The sequence below is a fragment of the Lepidochelys olivacea genome, assembly GCF_965140295.1.
Source record: "Lepidochelys olivacea isolate rLepOli2 genome assembly, chromosome: 3".
Lineage (NCBI taxonomy): Eukaryota > Metazoa > Chordata > Testudines > Cheloniidae > Lepidochelys > Lepidochelys olivacea.
This window is the reverse complement of record NC_140413.1, coordinates 148,846,609-148,869,717: the sequence shown is the minus strand read 5'-3', so window position 1 is coordinate 148,869,717 and position 23,109 is coordinate 148,846,609. Positions and strand designations below refer to the sequence as shown.

Genomic DNA, 23,109 nt, shown 5'->3' with positions numbered 1-23,109 from the left:
TTCTGCCAGCAGTGAGCAGGGTGGACCTCTACTTTTAACAAAAGAGACCCCCTTCTCTCCTCAACACCCACACCGAGCACAAGGTGGAGTGTGGAGCCCTGAGTGTAGGCAAGACCTAGAATGCAGCAGCTTTTCCTTCTGATACTGAGACAGAAGCCTTATTTTCTATTTATGTTCACATGCTACAATCAACCTTCGCTCACGCTGCCTAGGAATAAGATCTGGCACACAATGCCTGAGCACTCAAACGGGGCCTAGGTTTAAGAATACACACAGTGAGGCATTAGGGAAATCCTCAGGACTCTTTTTGGGGCACAGAAAACTGCTGACAGGTGCAAGGATTTCACACAGGTTTATTAGAACAAACAATAACTGCAAATCCCCAAGTATAAAATCTAAATGTGACACCTCTTCCCTTGAATTCTCAGCTTGGGTGGGCAATTCACAGCATGAAGGGCAGGTCTATGTTCTTCTCACCTGTGCCAAGGTAGATATAGCCATATTGTTTAGTCATGGGGGTGTGGTAGAATGTCAGTCCTGGCCACAGCAAGCTCCTCAGAACCACCAGGCTGCCTCCCCTCTCCAGCTGGATGCTCCAGGATCCTACATAACAACAATGTGGCTGCTGAGAGTCAGCACAAATGCAAGACACCCTTCCTGCAGTGATATGTGCTAAGATCAAGGAGTGATCCCAATGGGTTGCTGCCTGGCTAGCACAGGGAGGTGAATTAAATGGTACACAAGGCTGAGCTAGCACAGCGGGGACTCTGCTACCTTATGGGTGTTGGGGATATCAAAGGATCTGCCATACCAGGAGGACAAAGAATTCTGAACCCTTCCACACCACTCACCCTAGCACTCCAGGCTGCCTTTCTATTTCCAGGCACTCCCCTCTAGTTTCACTCAGCATTTTCCCACAGCTATGGTGTGATGAGAGGTACCGGTGTGTGATCTGAGCCTAAGAGTCAGCAGATTCTGTTATTGGCTCTATTTGCTAAGGGAGGCAGCAGATATTCTAACGTGGGGCTCTGTAGCCTGCTTGGTCTGTGTACCCACTGACCCAAAAAAAAAAAAAAAATGGTTAATGCAGAGTTAAGGTTGCATGCTGGTATTTTGTGTCCTTCCAGAATGTAAAGTTCTGAAAACCAGGAAATACAGAGGTAAGGTACACAGCTATGCAACTTTAAACCCATAACATGCACCTCTGTAGCAGCCCTCCCAATACTTACCTCCCCCATGACCTGAGCACCTCAACCCCTCTCCCCTCCCCTCCCACTCATTCCCATTTTCCTCTTCTGTTTCTGCAGCCTCCCCTCCCTCCCTTCCTCCCCCAAACATTCACCTGTCATTTATTTTCTTTTCAAAAATAATTTGAATGCCTTCTGAGTTTTCTGCTGTATGCAGATTACATTTCCCCAAACTAAAAAAAAAAACCTTTGACAGAGGCAGATTGTAGCAATGCCTATTCCTCCTCCCCCTCCACCCCTCCCCCCAGATTTCTGGCAAGTGTCAGATTTGAATTTACAGTGCCTCAGTGTTGTTCAAGTTTGATGTCCCCTTGAGTCACACAGGTCTGATGAGCTACGGCGGGCTAGCAACTGTCTTGGGCTGTCTGTCTTCAAAGTGTAATCTGTTTGGCTCACGAGTGTTAAGTATGTGCGTATCTAGATGCCAAACTCTCTTTCAAATACTGTTTTCAGTTGTGTTCCTGCAAAGGGCTTAGTGGGTGCCTTGCACTAGTCGGGGTAAACGATGAGTGATTGACACCATTTTGGCCATGATCACAGGCATGGTTTGATCCTATGTCTGCACACAAAAAAGTTGGTAGACTCTGTCAACTTTAAAAATAGCGTCTTCTTTTTTCTCTCCAGTGGGCTATTTCTTGAGAACCTCTTACACAACTGACCCCAAATTTGGATAACTGACTCTACCCCTCGTCTCCATGAAGCACATCAGATTTCAAGGCAATCCAGCTGAGTCGACCTTTAAACAGAAAGCAGTTCTCAACCTTAACTAAAGCAGCAATGGCATTCTGCTATTATTATATGGTACCTGAGCTAGCTATATAGCTGATCTCAGGAGGCTAACTTGGAGTGGAGTACTAAGCCCTGGAGCAATTTGCTCTGCTCATCTCAATCCTTGGATCCAAGCTTCTAGCAGCCTTGGGAACAGGAATCCGCAACTGGTCAGGAGCTAGACTCTTTTCCCAGAATGCTGCATGAAGACAGAGAAAAGATTTCCAGCTCCAAGATGGAAGATTTGCCCTGTTGTAGGTCCTGAGTGAGAGGAAAGAAGAGAAAAGTGAAAGGCAGGGACACTTTTCAGAGCTGCCTCCAAGCGCTGAGTGATTTATAGAAAAGGTTAATTTTCCTGAGCCTTTCTTGGCTCCACCTTTAGAGTGGGGATTAGTTTCAGTGTTAATTGTGCTTTGGCTTTGCTGAGAAGGTTAGGAGCCAGTGTGAAAATGCAGTTTCTCCTGGAAGTGAGAAGCTCTGAGCTGCTATTTGTTTTATACTTGACAGGACATTCTGGAAACAACCCACCAGAGAGGAGGTGGCAGGAGTGTTAACTAGGATTCAGCGCTAGGGGCCAGGAACTGCCTGGAGAAGAAAACATGGGTTGCGACACCAAATCTGCAATGGCTAGAGCAGAGATGGGCAAACTACGGCCCATGGGACTGTACTGCCTGGCCCTTGAGCTCCCGGCTGGGGAGGCTAGCCCCTGGCCCCTCCCCTGCTGTTCCTCCTTCCCTGCAGCCTCAGTTTGCCGTGCCACCAGCATCCCAGGGGGAAGTCAGGGTACAGGGGGCAGTTGGATAGGTGTGGGAGTCCCAGGGGGCCTGTCAGGGGGTGGGGGTGTGGATAGGGGTCGGGGCAGCCAGGGGACAGGGAGCAGAGGGGTTAGATAGGGGGTAGGGTCCCAGGGGGGCAGTTAGGGGTGGGGGATCCTGGGAGGGGGCGGTCAGGGGACAAGGAGCAGGGGGGGTTGGATGGGTCAGGGGTTCTGAGCGGGGCAGTCGGGGCAGGAAGTGGGAGGGGGCAGGGTCAAGCTGTTTGGGGAGGTACAGCCTTCCCTACCTAGCCCTCCATAGAGTTTCGGAACCCCGATGTGGCCCTCAGGCCAAAGAGTTTGCCCACCCCTGGGCTAGAGAGAGGTAAAATGCATGGGGAGAAGGGCTACTGGTAAATCTCCCCGATCCAAACAAGAAGCAGCTATAAAGCATCAGGCCCAAATCAGAAAGACAGCAGCTGGAACTGTCAGGCTCCTACTGGCCCATAGGTCAGCTAGACTGAGAGTCTTATCAATTTTTGCTGCTTCCAGAACAAGCAAAAAGCCCCAGTCTGTACCTAATGGGTGGCTTGGTTCACTTCTTTCTGCTAGATCCCTGAGGGCTGTGATGGGCAGCTTACAGGACTCAGTCTTGTTATTTCATGTCTGTGTGGCCACTGAAAGAATTGAGATGCTGTACTCTTCCATCTCACCACTGTGCAGCTGATCCCCCCACTTTGCCTACGCCTTGACAAATGCAGACAATGCAGTGCTCCTAATGATTCAGACCCCTGTGAAATGCGGCTCAGGACAAAAAGTAGATGACTCGAGATCAAGCCTAACGAGACAGAGGAGATGTTGGTTGGTGGGAGGATGCATTTCCTGGAACTATGGTCTCACCATCCACTAAAATTATCTCTTCACCCATGCACAAAGTGGTGAGCAGGCTTACCATTGTTATGTATTTTAAATGCCAGAATAGCTGTGGCCAGAAATGCTTTCTTTCATCTTCTGATGGCCAGACAGCTGTAGCCATTCCACCCTTATACAGCCCAAGCCAGTGCATTATGCATCTATCTCCTCCCGACTGGATTTCTGAAATGCTCTCTACTTGGGACTGATGCTAAAGGCCCATTCAGAAACTGAAACTGGTCAACTGTGTGGCTGTCTGCCTTTTGAGGAGATGACATCAAAACAGAGCTCTGCGCTCTACCCTACCTGCTAATCAAATTTCAGATCATATTGACGTCTTTGTCCTTAGCTTTAAGTGGATTTGGGGCTCTGCTATCTTAGAGCCTGACTTTCCATAGCCCACTGTGTGAGATGCACTCAAAAAAGGATGCTTCCGGTGAGAGAGAGCAGGTTTGAACTCAGAAAGCACGGGGCTGGAGTGTTCTCCGTGGAGGATTTGTAACTATGGAGCTCTCATTCACCAGAGAGCAGGCTGAGCTCACATCTCACCATCTTGATACAACAGTGCAAAACCCACCTTTTCATGCAGGAGTTTTCCAAATAAGCGTGTCATAGATCACCCTAAGCCTGCTCTTTTAGAAGTCAATCACCAGCATCTGAGCACGATCAGAGAGCAGTCGAAGGGGAAGAATATCCCTTTCTTTCCCCTTTGAGAGAAGGTATTACAACAGCTCCCAAGAATTAAGAAAATTAAATGCTTCATTCACACCATGCTGGGGTCCTTCCTAGTGCTGTGAACCGAACCTCCACTGAGGTCACATCTGGGAGGAAGGCTGGTCTTGTGTTAAAGTATAAGATGAAGAAAGAGGTAGAACTCCTAGGTTCTATTCCTGCCACTGACTCAGCACGAGCCTATGTGAGTTATTCCACTCAGTACTTCATTCAGTTTCCTTCTCTGTAAAATAGAGCTAAAGCCTACCTCATGGGAAGATTGAGGTTTAATTCATTAGTCTGATAAGTGCTTTTATCAGGTTCTCAGATGGAGGGTACTAGGGAAATACAAAAATCATTTGTACTGCAGGGGAAATGTAAATAGAATTAATAGTAAGAATTAATAGTAAGAAGTGGCTTTTACCAGCATTAAGTACTACTGTTTGTAAGCCCCAGTTCTGTGTCAGATGTGGCCTGTGCTGTAACTAAACCTCACCTGGGGTTGACTCCACAGTTTGGTAGTAACTAGGCAGTGGTTCCCCAAGAAGCAGGGGCCTGGAGAATCACTGAGCTTGTGGCAGAAGCTTCCCACAATAATGCTGCTTAGTTTAAGTTTCTGTTCTTTAAAATGAAGGGGGGAAAAAAGGACAATTTACATTTTAAGTTGCATCCGCCAAAGGTAAATAAGTCAAGCGCTGTCTGTGTGCTGAAACTATTGCCTGTCGCAGCTCCAGAAGGGAAGGGAGGGCGCTGCTGTGTGGGAGGAAAGAGCATGGGAAAAATATCCTCTGGATGAAGATCTGGAGCTTCCTATTCCCTCTTTGGAGCAGACTACAGCCTCCGCCCCTCCAAACACAGGCAGGAATGTTGAGGAGTTCCTTACATCTTTCCAAACAATAAAATGTTTTGAAGCTCAACCAACCAGTGTTAAACCACTGCCTCTTTTATGGCCCTTTGAGAGCTGCCAGGATACCTGGGCTGCATTTCAAAAGTCAACCTCCCTCTCAGCTTCTTACTTTCCGATCACAGATAGAAATCCCTGTCTCATCCTCCGTGTCTGTCTCAGCTCTGGGCTGAACCTTGTTCACAGAGCAACAGGGAGTATGCAAGGGTAACTGTAGTGGGAGAGGCTTTTTAAACAATGCTGTTTGCAGAAGAGCTTCCCTCAGTGTATGGGCCACTTTCAAGCTAACCTCCAATTGCACAGCTACTTTGGAAGTGGTTCAGTGCTCCTCATTTGGGGGTGATGCTGAGAAAAGGCAGCTTTATACGGAACGCGACTCTGATACAGAGGCGTCATGTCCTAAAAGGTCCCTACAGGGTAATAGAAGTGACAGCACCAGCTCCTCTTAAAAGGAGGAAAGGTCCTATGGCTAGAGAGGGAACAGCATGGCTGCATTCACCACTAACATCATACATAAGACGACCTTACACCACTGCAATTCTGCCACTTCTGGGGGAAAAACTGAGGACATGGTCAACAACACAAATGTTAATATCCATACACATGACAGCATGGCCAGGTTCCCTTTCTAAAGCAACCGCACATCCTTCATAGCCACAAGCATTTAGCTCTGATAGTGCATCACCCACACCTACATCACCCTTAGCTTCCACTTCTACTAGTGACAAAAAACCTACACTGGGGAGAGTTTCACACTCCTACTTCACTGTCGCTAACTGCAAAGGAGTGGGCCATAAGGAAAGGAAAGGGCTCCCCACTCTAGCTCTTGGTGGAATTCTATGCCCACGAGCATTCTCACATTGCACACTAGCTTTGTAGAGCAAATCCTTACTACTCCCTGTGGGGCTTAGCCCCATCATGCCACTCACCGGCTGCAAGCTGAATCTCTCCCACTTGCCCAACGTGCCACCTGCATCCCACATGTTCAGCTATAGTCAAACATTTAAAATTCCCTGTTTGAATTTCTTAATAAAAACTAAACTAAAACACAGCCTGGCCAGAGGTTCAATGGTATTAAAAAACCCACCAGAGGCAGGAAAGCGGAGCCTACAAAGAGTAGAATGTTACCAAAAAGGGTTCTTGCCTATTCCTAATGCCTGCAACATCCCTGTTACCTAAATGCAATTACACCCAAAAGTTCTAGGGGAAAAGTTTTAACTTCACGGCCTTCTCTCTACATTTTTCTCTCCTATTGTGAACTATTTTTTATTACAAAAGATAAAGCATTTCAGTTAAAAACAAGGTATCTGCTTTCTTATGGCAAGGAGGAGCCCCTGCTTCCCAGAATCACATTGCTCAGGTGCCTGTGAGATTCACACCCAGCCCAGCTAGACCTACTGGTCTAACACCATCTGATCTTCAGGAAGGGGCTAAAATTCCCCCACTAGCTGAATTTCTGCCAAAGAGAAGGATGCAGACTTTGCACAGAAAGGCTCAGGAACAGGGATCTGGAATGGAGCCTTGCACTGGGAAACAGCAGAACTAAAGCTGAGGGGGTAGGATGTTTACAATGCCAGTCTCTTCCTAGCTGCTGTGATTTTGATTACTACAACCCGTCACTTCATCGTGGGCCCTGTATGGTGGGTTTAGGAATCTCTTAGAGTTGCAAAGCACCCTCCTCCTCAAGTGCAGGCTTCCGTTGGATTCCGTCACACTCCATATTTCTTGCTCAGCTGGTCGCTGTGGAAACGTTTTTGGAGCGTGCCAGAAGTCACGTAGCATCTACCTGGGGAGCCCCTGCATTAATCCGTCACCTTCGTGGATTCCTGTGATCCCATTGGTTACAGGCAAGAAAAAGAAGGAGTCTCTCACCCCTCCTTGCTCTGAATGAAAGACGCTTCCTCTAAATCTTGCTGCTGGTTTTCAGGCTCAATTCAGCTTCTTTTAAGCTTTTGTTACTGAACAAATGTGACGTTTTTGAAAGAAAGATTAACAGTTCGATGAAAAGGCTCAATGGGCAGCTTTGTTTCAGCCTTAGGATCCTTCTTCCCCTCAGAATTTTCGGTCACTGTCTCTTTCTTAACCAACGGAGAATATTTGTCTGACTCAGAGGAGATTATGGCTGCCTTGTAAGTCTCTACCTCACTTGATCAAAAAGTGTTGGCCACTGTTAGGATGTAGTTATGACACGTAGGGGATGGATTAGGGGCAAATGTTGGAAATTATCCTACAGTAAGGGACTGTGTGTTGGCTTCTGTGTTAGCACACACCAGCACAAACTGTGATCCAGACTCAGTGCACTCGCTGCATATCCCATTCACAGCTCTGTGGAAAAACCCGTAGGATGGGAAGAGTTACACAGAGGCAGCCACTCACACAGCTCCCAACTCATCCAGTTAGCAGGACTAGAAGAGGAGCTCAGGAGTTCCCCCCCCCCCCATCCCAACTCGCACACCCAGACTATTCCCTCCCCTTCCTAGTAGGAATAGAGGTCATGGGTCAGAATCTGGGAGTTTTCATGCTAACAGACTCTGCATTAACTTTAGTGGGAATTTCCCTGTAGGTTTGCCATTTTCACAGGGAATTGTGTCACAAGGTGACGTCCCTAAACTTCTCCACTCTCCAGGCAGCCACATATCCCGTAAACCCTCAAAGCCCCAACCCACATGATGTTTGTACAGAAGCGTTTCTAGGGTATGAAGGGACAGGTCAGTGTCATGTTGACTCCCCTTCTTCCACAAGTTCTATAGCCAAAGAAGTAGGATTTCTGTTCCTTCCATCCCTTCTGCATCGTGCCCCAGAGGGGGAAGATATGTCCCATTGCTTCCAGATTATTTTTGCACAATAAATCTTCAGCTATTCTTCCGTAATCTGTGGCATTAACAGTCACCTATGATGGGAACTGCGGGGAAGTCAAACTAATGAACGATAATTCCATAGGTCAGGGATGGGAAGAGAGAATTTAACTGTGCACGAGCAGTCTGCGGGGCATGCAGCACAGCTCTGCTACCCTGAGCGGCCATTAAAATAATAAATAGCTAGGAGACAATATAAATGCAGCTGACGTCAATGCCAACCTGGGAGCAGGCACAGTGTGCCACATCTCATGTGAAGCCACATCAGATGCAGATTGTTCCTCGCAAAAGCTGTCTTGGTTAAGCTTTCTCTAACGTCCAGTAACACTGTTACTGCCCTAGCGCTTCACCTTCATATAATGTCTCATCATTCCCCAGAATAAGGTTTATTCCGCTACTGATTTATGTGGCAATAAACCAGAACACATGGTTCTATCTAAGAGGCTATTCCTGCATTTCCTGTCAGGTCAACAAAAAAGGCATTAGCAAAAGTGGAATGAACAAGAGACCAGGAACCAAAATGGAGACTGAGTGGGGATTTTTTTTTTTTTTTTTTTTTTTTTTTGAGGAAGAAAGAACTTTAAATACAATCCCTGGAAAGTTGCTGCAAAGACTCTTTGTCTCTGGCTTCGTCATCGCCTTGTAGCAATTGGGACGGTGAAAGCCTCCACCACAGCCCAAAGGTTGATGGACAATCCTGCTCCAGTATAAACTCAGCCAAGGCCTTTGGCTAAACAAGCCCCCTGAAGTGATGTAGAGTTGGGACCCAAAGATAGTAAATACACTGCTTTATGCATAGAACCCAAGCCCAAGGAAAACAGACATCATTCCAGAAATCAGAGCAGACTGTGGACAGCAAGTCCAAAACTGTAATGCTAGCTGCCTCTGGAGTTCTCCTGCTGCTCTGCCACATGAGGGATTCCAGTCCAGTCCGGAACTCCTCAGCTGGCAGTGCCCAGCTCCAGGAAGAGGGAACATCTTGTGTCACTCTTGAGCAGCTCCCTTGGGAGTGGCACTGACAAGTCTGAAGCGACTCCAGACTCCTCTCCACTTGGCAAGAAGGATGGGTAGGGCTGATGTGGAGCCTTTGAAGGGGAAAATTATGGAGGAACTGAACATATGCATGCTCTCACTCACATGTGCACACTTGTACACTAGTGCAAAATCCCAACAGCCCTTCTTGGAAGTTGTCTAATCTGAAGGGGGACAGATAAAGCTCTTCTCTGACAGGTCAATATATCAGACGCAGTCTGGTCTCTCTGTCCTCATCTTCTTCACAAAAAGTCTGAAGCTCTCTTCAATACTAGACTTGCTCATTTTACTTTTTGATAAAAGAAAAGGAGTACTTGTGGCACCTCAGAGACTAACACATTTATTTGAGCATAAGCTTTCGTGAGCTAGCTGTAGCTCACAAAAGCTTATGCTCAAGTAAATTTGTTAGTCTCTAAGGTACCACAAGTACTCCTTTTCTTTTTGCAGATATAGCTAACACGACTGCTACTCTGAAACCTTACTTTTCAATGGTTTCCTTTTATAATGTACTCAGCACTGATACTGATGCCATACTGTCCCCTGCTGGAAGACGTGAGGTATAGCAGTTTACCCCATGTATGCTTGATTTTTGTTAAACAGAGGAAACAGGAAACCAGGTACAGTACAGCCAGTACAGGTACAGTAGTGCCTTGGTCAAGTCCTGTAACCCACTGCTCCGGCTGTTTGGGTCTGATTCCCAGCTCTGGAGGCTCCCAAAAGTTCTGGGCACACTCATCAGCTGTACTGACCAATGTCGTCATGTTATTGCTTGTTTACCAAAATTAGGGTGTACAGATGTCCCGATTTTATAGGGACAGTCCCGATTTTGGGGGCTTTTTCTTATGTAGATGTACCCCCCACCCCCATCCTGATTTTTTACACTTGCTATCTGGTCACCCTAACCAAAATAGCCTTCTAACTGGCAAGTATCCCCATGGGCTGCACTATCTCAGGCTGTCAGACATAGTCTCCAAGGATCGCCCTTCTGTTCTGGGGATAAGGATGGCTATGGGCCGCATTGGAGAACTTGGGCCATACTTTGGCCACTCCTGCTTTAAAGCATCCTTTTCTTTCTAGCACTGCCCCCTCATTCATTATGGGCCTTTTAGTTTGGATTTCAGTGAAGCAGCTTGAAAAGCCTTGTCCCTGTGTGGCTCTTGGCAGGCTGAAAAGTAAAGTGCTCTCACTCAGCTTTCACAGAGCTAGGGTGGTGCTGCTTATTGTTAAGCAATGAAAGGGGTGGGCTCAGGTCACATCTGTGAAACGTTAGCAGAGAAGGGAGGCTGGGTGAAAGTAGGTGGCCAGCACAGCATAGCACTTTCCTGGATTTTGCAAGGCCACTGGGGAGATAGGCAGCTATTTGTCTTAGAGCCCCGATAACAGGCTGTCTTGCACTCTGCAGGCTAGCTGGGGGCCGTAAATGCCTCAGCAGACACAGACTCTTTGAATGGCTGGAGATGGAGGCTGATAGGGATTAATCACCCCAGGGGGGCCTTTGAAAGGGAGTTAATTAGCTGTGTTAATGCCTGGAGATAAAGCAGGTTCATGTCTCTTGGCTCTGTCACTCCCAGCACCTGGGGCTTTCCAGGCCGCCATGAAACCACCACCAAAATGATGTTATGAGCGTGGCCGAAGCAAACGCACAGAGAGGCTCTATCTCCTGCTCAAGAATGCAGTTCCTCCGTGTGCAAAGCCCATTAAATTCTGGCTTTCAGTGTGCAGATAAAGTGTGTGCAAGCCAAGTTCAGAGGCAATTACATCCCTGATTTCACCAGGCTATTGTCAGGAGAGTTTAAGGATAGGGTAACGCACAAGCATGGGGCCAAGTGGTGGTCACAAACCACTTCATATGCAGTGCTGCATCAGGAATACTATGGGGCAGCAACACTTCCTTGTGAAGCGGTGGTGCCTGGGGACGAGTAGCTGCCAGCTCCCCCAACACTTACTTTGGAAAGGAGCTAGAAGAGTTTCTGTTTATGTGGATTCCATTAAGTAATCTCCTTCTCCCCATCCCCCTGGTGAATCTTGAAATAGAAAGAGGCCAAGGAGCCCCATCTTGGTCCATCCTGCCTATATAGAGCCAGCAGGGTGCCTCCTCAAAAACCACTCTCTAATATAATGTTCTGCAGTTAAACCACAGGGAGTCTTATCTCAGTTCATCCCCCCATGTGCTGAGACAGCAGTGGCTAGGCCCGATGGGTGCTTCCCCACACCCCACATTCAATGCCCATGATCCGTCTTTGGCTATCTCTTCCCCATGCGGTTGGTAGTGGCAGCTTTGTGCCCTACTGCTGCTGGCATTGCTGCCTTGCTGCGCTGTGTGTGCTGCAGTGTGAGAGGCACTGCGACTCATTGGCGCACACACTCCACAGCAAACAGAAAGCTCAGCACAGAGCCAGCAGTTGGGCGGAGCAGGACACACAGCCCCTGCCACACTGATCGCTTGGGCAGGAGGAGGTGATCAGAGACAACCTGAGCCCAAGATGTTTGGGTTGTTTTCAGACAAGACCTGACACAAACCCAACACTTGTAGTTGGATCATGTTGGGTTTAGGTCAGGTTGCAAGGAACTGCATCTCAACTGGGTCCCCTTTCACTCTCACCAAGAGACTAGTCAAGTGTCACTGATTCTTTTCCCCACACTCCTCCATCTTTAGCAGACTGCATTTTGTGCAAGGAAAGCCAGACTACACCATCTCTACAAGTCTTTCACTGCATTTACCGCTTCCTGTTGCTGAACTCCAGCGAAGGGATATGGAGCTGAACACCCTTATTTGCCCCACTGGTTTTTGTCACAGCCTTTTTTGATGTCCATTAACTTCACAGCTCTTCTCTAGCTGATCCAGTGATCAGTAGCAAATTCTTAGTGTCAACTTACTTCCTTGGGGTTGAGCCATAAAATAACTGTATTCCTCATCCCCAGGATCTCCTGTTTCACTTCCTCCTAAGCCTTCTTTGCACATCAGATACTCATGCCCCTTCCTGTCCTCTCCAATCACTTGTGTACACAGTCTCTGTCCATCAGTAGTTAGCCCCCATTAATTTTCAGTTCTCAGTCATGCCTATGAAGTTGAAATCTGCTCACACATTTCTCCTTTCCTCGTTGTGACTATTAGTTCATATCTGTACAGTATTAGGTCAACTGAAAGTTCGATAGATATGTTAAGAATTATCATCATTCTCTTTCCAAACTTCTTTCCTTTGCCTCCTGCTATGTGAAAAACTGTTTCAGCACTAGTTTCTGAAATGCTGGTACCCAGGATACCCAAACTTTGCCCAACGTTGACGTCTTGCCAGAATCTCAAAGGCTACACCTACCATGCATAAAATCGAGCAAATTTTCTGCTTAGACTGGACCAGACAACCTTATCCTTTAATACAGAGAACCTTATCCTTTAATGCAGCAAAAATTACAGGTCCCAGCATGCAATGCTCCAGCAGCATAGCCATTTGGATCTAAATGGAGAATTGCATGATCAGATACTATGGTGGCCAGAGCTGTCCCTTGGGTATGGCGAATCGGGGCGACCACCCCAGGCCCCGTGCTTTGGGGGGCCCTGAGGACGGGGAGGTGAGGCAGAAGGTGGGTGGGCGAGCAGGGTGAGCAGACAAATGGGGAGGCGAGTGGCTGGCAGGCAGGTGGGTGGGAGGGGCGAGGAGGAGCCCCCCTACCAGAACCTCCCCCTCCCCCCAGCGCCTCCTGCCTGCCGGTGGGCCCTGCGGATCAGCGCCTCCCCCGCCCTCCCAGCACCTACTGCCTGCTGCAGATCCAATGTTTCGCGGCATCAGGAGGCGCTGGCGGGAGGAGCGAGGACACAGAGCGCGCGGTGCAAGGAGCAGAACTGGGTGGGGAAGAGGTGGGGTGGAGCAGAGTGGGGGTGGGAAGAAGCGGGGTGGGGCTTTGGGGGAAGGGGTGGAGTGGGGGCAGGGCCTGGGCGGAGCCAGGGGGACCACCCCCTGGCAGATTAGAAACTCAGTCCCTATGTCACAGGCCCCGCAACCCCCTAGGGACGGCCATGATGGTGGTTATCAGCATCATCACCACCACATGCTCAGAAATCATGAAAGAGGCCTCCAAAATTCAAGAGGTTCATTTAAATATTGTAAGATTTAAAAAAATAATACATATGGGGGCTTGTTATTTGCTTTCTGGTTTTTGAGACTGTAGGGTTCACATTTTCATACTTTTCTTTATGATCATTAATGCCAGGAATTACTTTTTTTTAAAAAAAGCGAGATGAGATTCTCACACGATCACTTTCCTCTAACAGGTGGGGGCTTTGAGAAAAGCATCAAATATCATGAGACTCACAATACAGTCATGAGAATTAGCATCGCTGGCTAAGCTATGGAAATATACATATAACTAGACAGATAGATAATACAGCATGCTGGGACTTGTAGTCTCCTTAGGTATCACCTTTATACTAAAGATAAGGGCAGCAAGGGACCCCATTATAGAACTCTGCTTGCTGCACCCCTGCAATTGGTTCCCTGCTCTTACCACTGTGTGTTTTATTAATCTGGTGTTAGCTGCTTTTCCTTCCACCTCCTAGACTTCATATAGAAACCTCACTCTGCCTCCAACTTTCCAGTCTCCCATATCTGTCTAGCTTCTTTCCCACTACAGCGATTCTCAAACATTTTATAAATGAAATCCATTTGGAAGCCATCATAAATTCTCAGCATTCAATGAAAAATAAGACTGCTCCAATTACACTTGTTACTTGCCTGCTTTTAGACATGGAAACTCATACTTTAAGCAGCTCTTGCGGTTTTTAGGGTCAATGCAGGCTGGGGGTACTACTCATACAGCTCCCACTCAGCTGATCCACTTTTCAACGTACCTGACTGAGGCAGAGCAGGAAGCCAAGTACCACATAGCATGTACCTTATTCTGATCAGATGGCTTCAAATGGAATAAAGAAGACCAATCTGAAGCTCTAGAAAATAAACTAGTGGCATGAGAGCTGCATGAGCACCTGCCAGAGAAACAAAGAGGAACCAAACATGGAAACCTGACTAATTAGCTAACACAGGTTTTGTTCCATCTTGGGAGGGGAAAGGCCTGGTCTGCAATAAAGTGGAGGGTAGGCAGAGCAAGGATGGAGTTTTATTTAGTTTCAAATCAAGGGAAAGAGGGTAACCTTAACCCCAATCACAGTTTTTAATGCAACAAAAATACATTTTGAGGTTACCCACCTCTGAGCTTTGACAATCTCTGCTCAAGAGAGACCCTGCCCTGGAAAGGCAGGGATGCTTCAGGTTGGGAGGGTTGGCTGAGCAGTGTGGAAGGAGTCCAGGACAGGAATGGCCATAGTTGCTGTAGGTCAGGACTGAGGTGCATTGGCAGAGCTGAGTGGAGAAGGAGAACCCCAGACTGGAACAGCAGGGGTTGCAGCCAAGATTGAAGGACTTTGGTAGATTTGCGCAGAGGAAACTTGCATAGCATCTACCTGCACTATGCCTGGCTCTGCCCTGTGCTATCTGTCCCCTCATTTTAATAAGCACCCATTCCAAGTTTTAAATAGAGTGAAAAAACTCTGCAAACTGCATGCTCATCCAGGGCATGAGCTGGTCTCTTTAACTTTCAAAGCTCCTATTTGGGACTGGTCTGCATGCTGTGGGAAGCAATTAGAGAGGCTGCATGCCTTGTTGACCCTGTCAGCAACATTTGCCTTGTTCCCATATCCTGATGGGCTCATCCTATAAGAATCATCTCTATAGTCTAAGCAGTGGCAGGGGAATGTGACTGGATTTATACAGGCAACATAAGATGGATTTGTGCAGGAACCACACAAAGTCCTACAATGGCCAACTCTTCTGTTAGGAAGTGCACAGCTGCACCTGGGCTGGAGCTGCCTTTGAGAATCACCTCCACTAAAGGCATTTAGATTTGCAACAACAGCCTTCCCAGAAGAGACAGCAACAACTCACATTTACAGTAACCTCAGGTAGCTACAGTTAACTAAATGTGTTATTTGCCTCTCCCCTCTTTGACCCCCACATTCTAGCCCAGGGCTGGCTAAAATGCAGCCTGTGGTCAAATGTAGCTACCAGAGCTCTACAAAGCAGCCACCTTCATGTCTAACACAGAGGTGTGACCAACAAATGGCCTAGTCCTGAAGAACCAGAAGAGGAGTTGCATGGTGGGACCTGTAGTCTCTTCAGGCTGCCGTTGCATATTACAGATGAAGATAGCTGCAATCAGCTATGTTATGCAAATTAGCCCTCAGGCTCTCAGCCAACCGCCACTGCCCTTGCTGCCTCTGTTCTAGTGGAGCATGGAAGGCTCTACGGATGCACAGCCTCCTGCATTGGCTCTATAGTTTCAGTTCTAGAATGAGTAAAGTTCTGTTCAGCTTTGCCTTGGGCCTGTTTGCAGTTATACTGTATTGGATTTCTTGGCCTTCACAGAACAACTACAGGCCTGACCCCTGGATACATTTTAAAGCAGTGCCCCAGATTTAAGCTCTCTCTCCTTCAGTCAGTTCCTGGTTTGACCTCAATCCTCACAAACTCTGCTGTTGATAGAGATGATGAGCTGAATTGCATGCGAGCGTCTTTGTTACCTCTGCAGAGGGTGTTCTCTCCTGAACTGGTGGCAACAACACATATCAGTGAAGCAATAGGCAAGTCATGAAGATTGGGTTCTCACAACTTGGAATGAGATACTCTGGAGTGCTGGTGAAAGGTACCAGCTTCATTGACAGCATTGACCTTGAAGGACCTGTGTTCACTGAACAGGGTCAGCAACAGCAGTGCAAGAGAGGTGTGATATAATGGTGTGAACACTGTACTGGGAATCTGAATTATAATCCCCACATTAACATTAAGGAACTCCAAATGGTGCACTAGGGAGGAAAGTAGCATATCATATAAACCATTACGTTAAAATCTAACTGTTTCACCATCAGGTTACAAACTTGTACCCTGGGATTCAGAAAGAGCTGGAACATGAACCCCAGAAGAGAAGGGTCTATAAGAGAAACCCAGACAGAACCTGAACTACAGCACAGTATTGCTGCTACAACACTAGGATAAGATTAACACCTTTCTTCAGATTTCAGAGTGGTAGCCGTGTTAGTCTGTATCAGCAAAAACAACGAGGAGTCCTTGTCGCACAAGGACTCCTCATTACCTTTCTTCAGAGGCATCTAGGAGCCAAGCTTTGTAAACATGAAGCAATACAGCTCAATGAAGAATGGATGTAGGAGAGAACTAGGTGGGATAGCTCAGTGGTTTGAGCATTGGCCTGCTAAACCCAGGGTTGTGAGTTCAATCCTTGAGGGGGCCATTTAGGGATCTGGGCCAAAAATTGGGGATTGGTCCTGCTTTGAGCAGGGGGTTAGACTAGATGACCTCCTGAGGTCCCTTCCAACCCTGACCTTCTGTGAAGAGGAAATAGATATGTAAGTAAAAACCTGAGACAAATGGGCAAATATAGCAGTACAGCCAATGCCAGGCCATTTAAGATGTCTTGAAACTCAACATTAAGAGGTATACTCTCTAGAGCCTCAGAAGAAGAGATTACTGTCCCCAGTGGGAAAGACACAGGGTGAGCAGGGATTACAGCCCTCGAGCATTGTTCAGGATGGTGATCCACAATATTCCTGATCTTTAATAAGAAGGTGCAACATATGGACACTACAGATCTCTACATACACTGTTCCTTTTTTTATTTGAGAGGATAGGCTTATCAAATCAATGGAGACCTATATGCAGAGACAGACATAGGGCTTCTCTACCCAGCACTGGCAAAGCGCACTAGAGGGGTCTGATTTGTAGGGTGCTCTAATGTGTTTCACTCTAACTGCCCCATGTAGACCCAGCTGGTGCACTCTGAAAGGTACCTAGTTTGCGTTGATGTAGTTCTGTTTCAAACAGGAGTACGTTAATGCAAACTACGTACTTTTTAGAACCAGCAGGTCAACACAAGGCAGTCACAGTGCACAGCACATTAGCGTACTTGACAGATCTCACCCCTCTGGTGTGCTTTGCTGGGCCATGTAGACAAGCCCTTGCAGTCTCTTCAGGCTGCACCTCTGGATCATGGCACAAGTAGCAGCACTCCCAATAAAGTTGAATGACAGTTTACTCCTGTTTACACTCACTCAGTACTTCCTGAAACTTACAGAATTTCAGCTGAAATGTCATCATTCTCTGCTCAAAAGTTACATTTTGACAGAGAAAGTCTGAGCACAAAATATATGTATTTGGGCAAAGTCTGGGAAACTATTTACATCCTTGGCACTTCTCAGCTCTGCCAGCCATGAAGGGAGGCTTACACAGATAGCTACTCTAGAAGGGAGATAAAATGGCAAGCCAAAATCCAGGCTTTTGGGGCAACAAGAGCTTTTGACATCAGGACAAGGAAATATCCCACACTGGAATCCTTGGCCCCAGCCAGAAGCATTTAGCAAGCCAGCAAAACACAGGCAGAAATAAAGAGTGAGAAACTGGAAGCAGTTAATGTTTTATAAGGATTACAGTGCATGTTAAATTGGTTAGTCTCTAAGGTGCCACCTAATACAGCAACAAGGAATGTATCTGCAGAGCATGTGGGACTTATAAAGATTCACTCTCCCTTTAAACTATGAACTAGATCCTGGCCAGAGTTTCAGAGACAGAAGATTATCATAAATCCAACCTGCTGGCATCTTTTTAGAGAAAGATTCTGCCAAATGAATCTTCTGGGGGACATTAAAGAAAACAAATAAAGACTGTCCACCAGACTGATGGGATCTGAACTACACCTACACTGTAATATACACATGCATGTAGTCCCTCTTTCTCCTTGTAGTTTGTTTTATCCTGCCAGTGTAACAGATTATTACACACTGCAGCATTTCTACTACAGTTTATCAAAGGAAAGTTTGAACCCAGCCTCTCAAAGATATGAGTTTAGAGTTAATGAGAGCCCATTTAGATAAGGAGAGCAATATAGGGTGGGATGGGAGGTGTGAAATACTTCAAACCCCATAAACTACCCTCTATCGCTAGCAGTGTTATCTGCCGCAGCAGGGCACCAGCTGCTACAGACCCCTTCCTAATCAGAAGAGAATGCAGAGCTCTAGCAGAGGAGAGTGCTGACATAGGGGTCAGGAGAAGTTACCTCTATTAAGGATGTGACAATCCTACTGCAGTTTATATTTAATCAGGAGAATCTTGGCACTGTAAATGTTTAAGATTTCTTGAGCGAGGGTCAAAACACAATATTCCTGTGTGCTGGACAGAGCTCCTTTGAAAATCAATGTGGCTCAACTGAGACCATTATTACAGATAAAAGGCTCCTTCTGAGCATGCCAGCTCCACAGAACTCCTGGGCCTAGTCCACTTCGGATCTGGAAGGCCACTAGGAGGTTATCCCTTTCCTTCCATCCTTTGACTCTAATCTCTTAAAAAAGTCTGTTTACCTGTTGGGATATCATGCTCCAGAGAGTCCAGGAAGTCAATGGATGGGTCCAGGTCAGCCTTTTGCAGGAGTGTTCTGTTCTTCAGGTTAACAGGCTCAGTGAAGTGGAAATAGGAATTTAACTTTTTTGCCTCAGTCAGAGACAGACCTGTAGTATGAACAGTTGGAGATCATTAGCACTATACCTGATCAAATACTCATTATATCAAGATCTCTCTGCTTGTTCATAATCCAGAGTGCACAGCAGAACCACAGCCTCTCTCCAGCTTTGTCCCATGGGCTCCAGAGAAAGATCAGAGACCTGCTGGAAATGGATGACCTCACAGTGTTGGGGGAGATTTTGCAGGCAATGCAAATTTCAGTCCCAGATAAGCAATGGGTGCTGAACAAGACAAATCTCTCTGTGAGCCCTGCAATCAGAGGGAGAATTCCTCTAGCCCTACAACTACCAAATGCTGCTAGACACTCCATGGACCATAGCATAAAGGCAGAGGTTCCCAAGATTGGTTCGCGGCTTGTTCAGGGTAAGCCCCTGGAGGACCACAAGGCGCTTTGTTTACCTGAGCGTCCGCAGGTACGGCTGCTCGCAGCTCCCAGTGGCCGCAGTTCGCCGTTCCTGGGCAATGGGAGCTGCGGGAAGCAGCACGGGCCGGACCACAGCTTCCCGCAGCTCCCATTGGCCAGGAACAGCGAACCATGGCCACTGGGAGCTCCGAGCAGCCGTACCTGCAGATGCTCAGGTAAACAAAGTGTCTCACGGTCTGCCAGGGGCTTACCCTGAACAAGCCACGAACCAAGTTTGGGAACCCCTGCATAAAGGAAACTCTATGCTCAGTAACTTTAGAGACTCAGAGCCAAATCAAATCCATTGGTGATTTGGAGTCCTTCTCCTCCCATCTCTCAGAATTATGCACTCTGTATAAGTGATTTTGTTAACTCTGTTAACAGTTCCATAAGATGAACCAAAATGGATTCAGCAGTAGTGGATTCACTAGTCTCTGTTCACCAAGTCAACGGAGAGGAACAAGCCAGGAACCAGAATACCAGCTAAAAGGAGAAAGTAAACCTCTCTTACTGCTTTTGTATTCAAAGTACAGACATGCATCTGAATCCTGATATAGATTATGTGGATTTACCTTCAAAATTCCTGTTTTCATGGACAGGGCCAAGCGGGGTCTTCACAAATGCACCCCGTGGGATGATACCCACTGCCTTATCTATCTGATCTATCGTAGCTACAAGACGGATTTCCTCCTTGATCATGGGCTTTAAAGAAAAATAAACAAATATTAAATCACAGCTTTCATTGTTTCTTTTATTGGAAATAAACTCAGGGTGCATGTAGGAACCACAATACAGTCATCATCTTGAGTTTGATGTGATTATGAGAATGATCACACCTCACATATTCTTAGTGAAACAGTATAACATGGAACATTGTTAAGAGTAGACATGTCAAACCCACTGGGGCAGTAGCTATTATTCCTTCCCTCTGGATTAACCCAGACATAACTGAGATCCGAATTTGGCCATTTGATTATAAGCAATAGCAATTGTGTGTTCAGTTTCTATATAAAGTATCAGGCACAGTTATGAGACAAGATGCCAATGTTAAATAATGCTACATTAAAATATCTGAAATTAATCCAATTAATTCATATAAACAGAAAGAAGAAGTGAGGATGTTTCCAAGCCATTTATAACTCCAAAGTTGGCTGAAGTGGTCAATGAAAGTTGCTGCTGTTCCATAGAGACAGAAATCAGGGAAATGCATGTTCATCCCAATATGAACAGGGATTTCCTTAAAGGAGATGTGAGCTATGTTGAGCTCCTGTTGAGACTGAAATACTACTATCCCTCTTCTTCTAAGGCAACAGTACCCAATATTTTGGAGGCACCAGTTAGCACTGCCTGCTTCTCTGCAACTCCTCCCATTCAGTGGCACCCACTCAAACATGTATTGGTTATGAATGATGGGATCCTCGCAAGTGTAACACTTTGTACTCCCTTGATGATTAAAGCATTCACAGCTGGTTGGGAAGGGCAGCAGACTGGGAACCGGTATAGGTTTATTACCAGGAAGAAGTATCAATTTCAAGTTTGTTCAGTTCAAGCTGGGAACAACTGTGTCAGGGGACATCTTAGAAGACAGGTCTGGAAAATGGCCTGTTGTACTTACCCCACCTTCCTCCTCATATATTCTCTCATTCTCTTCCCCCTTCTTCTCAGTGGGATCATACTCATAAGATGGATCCCCCTGGAAACGGCCCTTTAGCCCTGCAGTCTGTGTGATCATTTCCTCAGTAGCTGGTGGCAGAAGACTCCACTCCACACAGTTCAAGCTGTCAGCCACACAAACACAACAAAGGGCAATGCTTATTGAAACACAGGGACCCTCCTTTTCAGATGTAATGCAGCCCACTGGGAACCTTGCAAGAACCATTGGAGAAACAGGTAACATGCAGAGAGACTCAATGGTGTGCATTGATAGAAACTGATTGCCTTCTTAAAGCAAGGATGGAAGCTGCTGTTCAATACTACATTGTACAGCCAGCATCACACAGACATTTTTAAAAGTCTTGTGGTTAAAGAACTAGGAGGTCTGGGTTCTATTCCGAGCTCTGCCACAGACTTCTCTGTGTGAACTTAAAGGTATGTCTACACTGCAATAAAAGACCCACCTAGGGTGACCAGATAGCAAGTGTAAAAAAATTGGGACGGGGGTGGGGGTAATAGGAGCCTATATAAGAAAAAGCCCCCAATATCAGGACTGTCCCTATAAAATTGGGACATCTGGTCACCCTAGACTCACCACAGCCCAAGTCCCGTGAGTCTAAGTTAACTGACCCAAGCCAGATATGGCTGTGCCATGGGTCTTTCATCACAGTGTAGACGTACTCTTAGGCAAGCTTCCATACTTTTCTGTGTCTCAGTTCCTTCTCTGTAAAATCCCCTTCCCATAGGGAAATTGTGCAGAGAAAACCATAAAGGATTTGTAGGGTGCTCAGATGTTATGGTGATGAGCACCATAAAACACCATAATAAAGTCTTGTCACAATAAGAGGCAAAAACAGAAACCAGCTTGTCCCCGCCTGCAGCCCCTCTCAGCTGCAGAAGTAACTCTTCGGCCCAGGCTACCCCGCAACCCGTTGCTGTGTCCTGCATGGACAAATCCTGGAAAGAAGGTGCCCCTCCAGGGACTATATGGATAGTTCCTGGACAGTCTGCCCTCCCCCCTGTATGGACAGCTCCTGAGTCCAGCCTCCCATGTCCCCATCACCTGCATGGATAGTTCCTGAGCCCTGCCTGCCCTCCCAACACCTCTCTATGGGCTGTTCCCGGATCCAGCCTCCCCCCGACCTGTATGAACAGCTCCTGCCCCTCCCCCCCACACACACCTGTAGAGGCGGCTCCTGGGCCCGGCGCGGTCTCCCCCCAGCCCCTCGGCGATGTAATAGGGCCCGTGGATGCCTTGGATGCGGCCCCAGAACCGGACCTGCTCGAAGCGATAGTCCCGGCGCAGCAGCAGCAGCGAGGCCCGCAGCGCCGCCCGCTTCTCCGAGCTCAGCCCCGCGCCGCCCCCGGCCACCAGGTCCAGCGCGTAGGTCAGCGACCCGGCGTCCATGTCGGGGCTCCCGGGGGGCGGGTGGTGCCGGCTGCGCAGGAAGCCGCGTCCCGTTACCTGGCAACCGCCTCCATGGAAACGCGTCTCTCGAAGCGGGCGGAGTCGAGCCGTTGCTGCGGCTCGGAGGTCGGAGGGCACAGGGTGCTGGGGTCAGAGGTCACGGGCGGGCAGAATTTGAACTTCCCTTGTTAACTCTTTACTTCGGGACGGGGGGGGGGGAGGAGTTCTCAATTTTCGGTCAAAACTGAAAATTAATCAAATTCAGTCACATGGAAACAGTGCAGAGGCAGATGGTGGCACCATGGCAACAGCAAGACCCATGATGCCATGGCAACCACAACACCTATGATGACATGGCAACAGCAACACACATGGGACTAAAGGACACCTGGGCAATGGCAACACCAGATCAATTGCAGTCCCAGTTTCTCCCCAGCATAGCTGACCTGAAGAAACACATACAGGACATAATGTGGCTTCCCTCCTTCACCTCGGCCAGGGGCAGCCCCCTTAGAGCCTGTCCCACCCAGTCCTGACACCCCTCTGCCCCGGCCTTCCCACTTGGCGAGAGAGCGTTGGGGTGGGAATGGGCATTGCCACACAGTGAATTGCACTGAGGACGGCCTCTGTCACTGGGGGGAGGGATAGCTCACTGGTTTGAGCATTGGCCTGCTAAACCCAGCGCTGTGAGTTCAATCTTTGAGGGGGCCATTTAGGGGGGGAAATTGGATGATTTAGTTGGGGATTGGTCCTGCTTTGAGCAGGAGGTTGGACTAGATGACCTCCTGAGGTCTCTTCCAACCCTGATATTCTGTGATACACCAGGGTCGTCATCCTGGCACAAGGGACAAAATGGCCAATCTGCTTAGTAGCACTGACAAGCATGA

At 47.5% G+C, this 23,109-nt stretch overlaps 1 protein-coding gene across 2 annotated transcripts; it reads right to left on the bottom strand.

The window, feature by feature from the left end:
• Window positions 1–336: 336 nt before the first annotated feature.
• Window positions 337–22,327, bottom strand: RSPH9 (radial spoke head component 9). Of its 2 annotated transcripts, none has more exons than XM_084623606.1 (5): window positions 21,996–22,327; window positions 20,777–20,939; window positions 19,734–19,863; window positions 18,599–18,745; window positions 337–622 (listed from the first exon to the last, which is right to left on the bottom strand). In XM_084623606.1, the coding sequence occupies exons 1-5, from the start codon at window positions 22,220–22,222 to the stop codon at window positions 507–509; spliced, it is 783 nt and encodes a 260-aa protein (XP_084479732.1). In that variant the 5' UTR covers window positions 22,223–22,327; the 3' UTR covers window positions 337–506. The 2 variants fall into 2 exon arrangements, with proteins under 2 accessions (XP_084479732.1, XP_084479731.1); XM_084623605.1 differs by having other exon boundaries at window positions 337–603; window positions 21,996–22,308.
• Window positions 22,328–23,109: the final 782 nt, after the last annotated feature.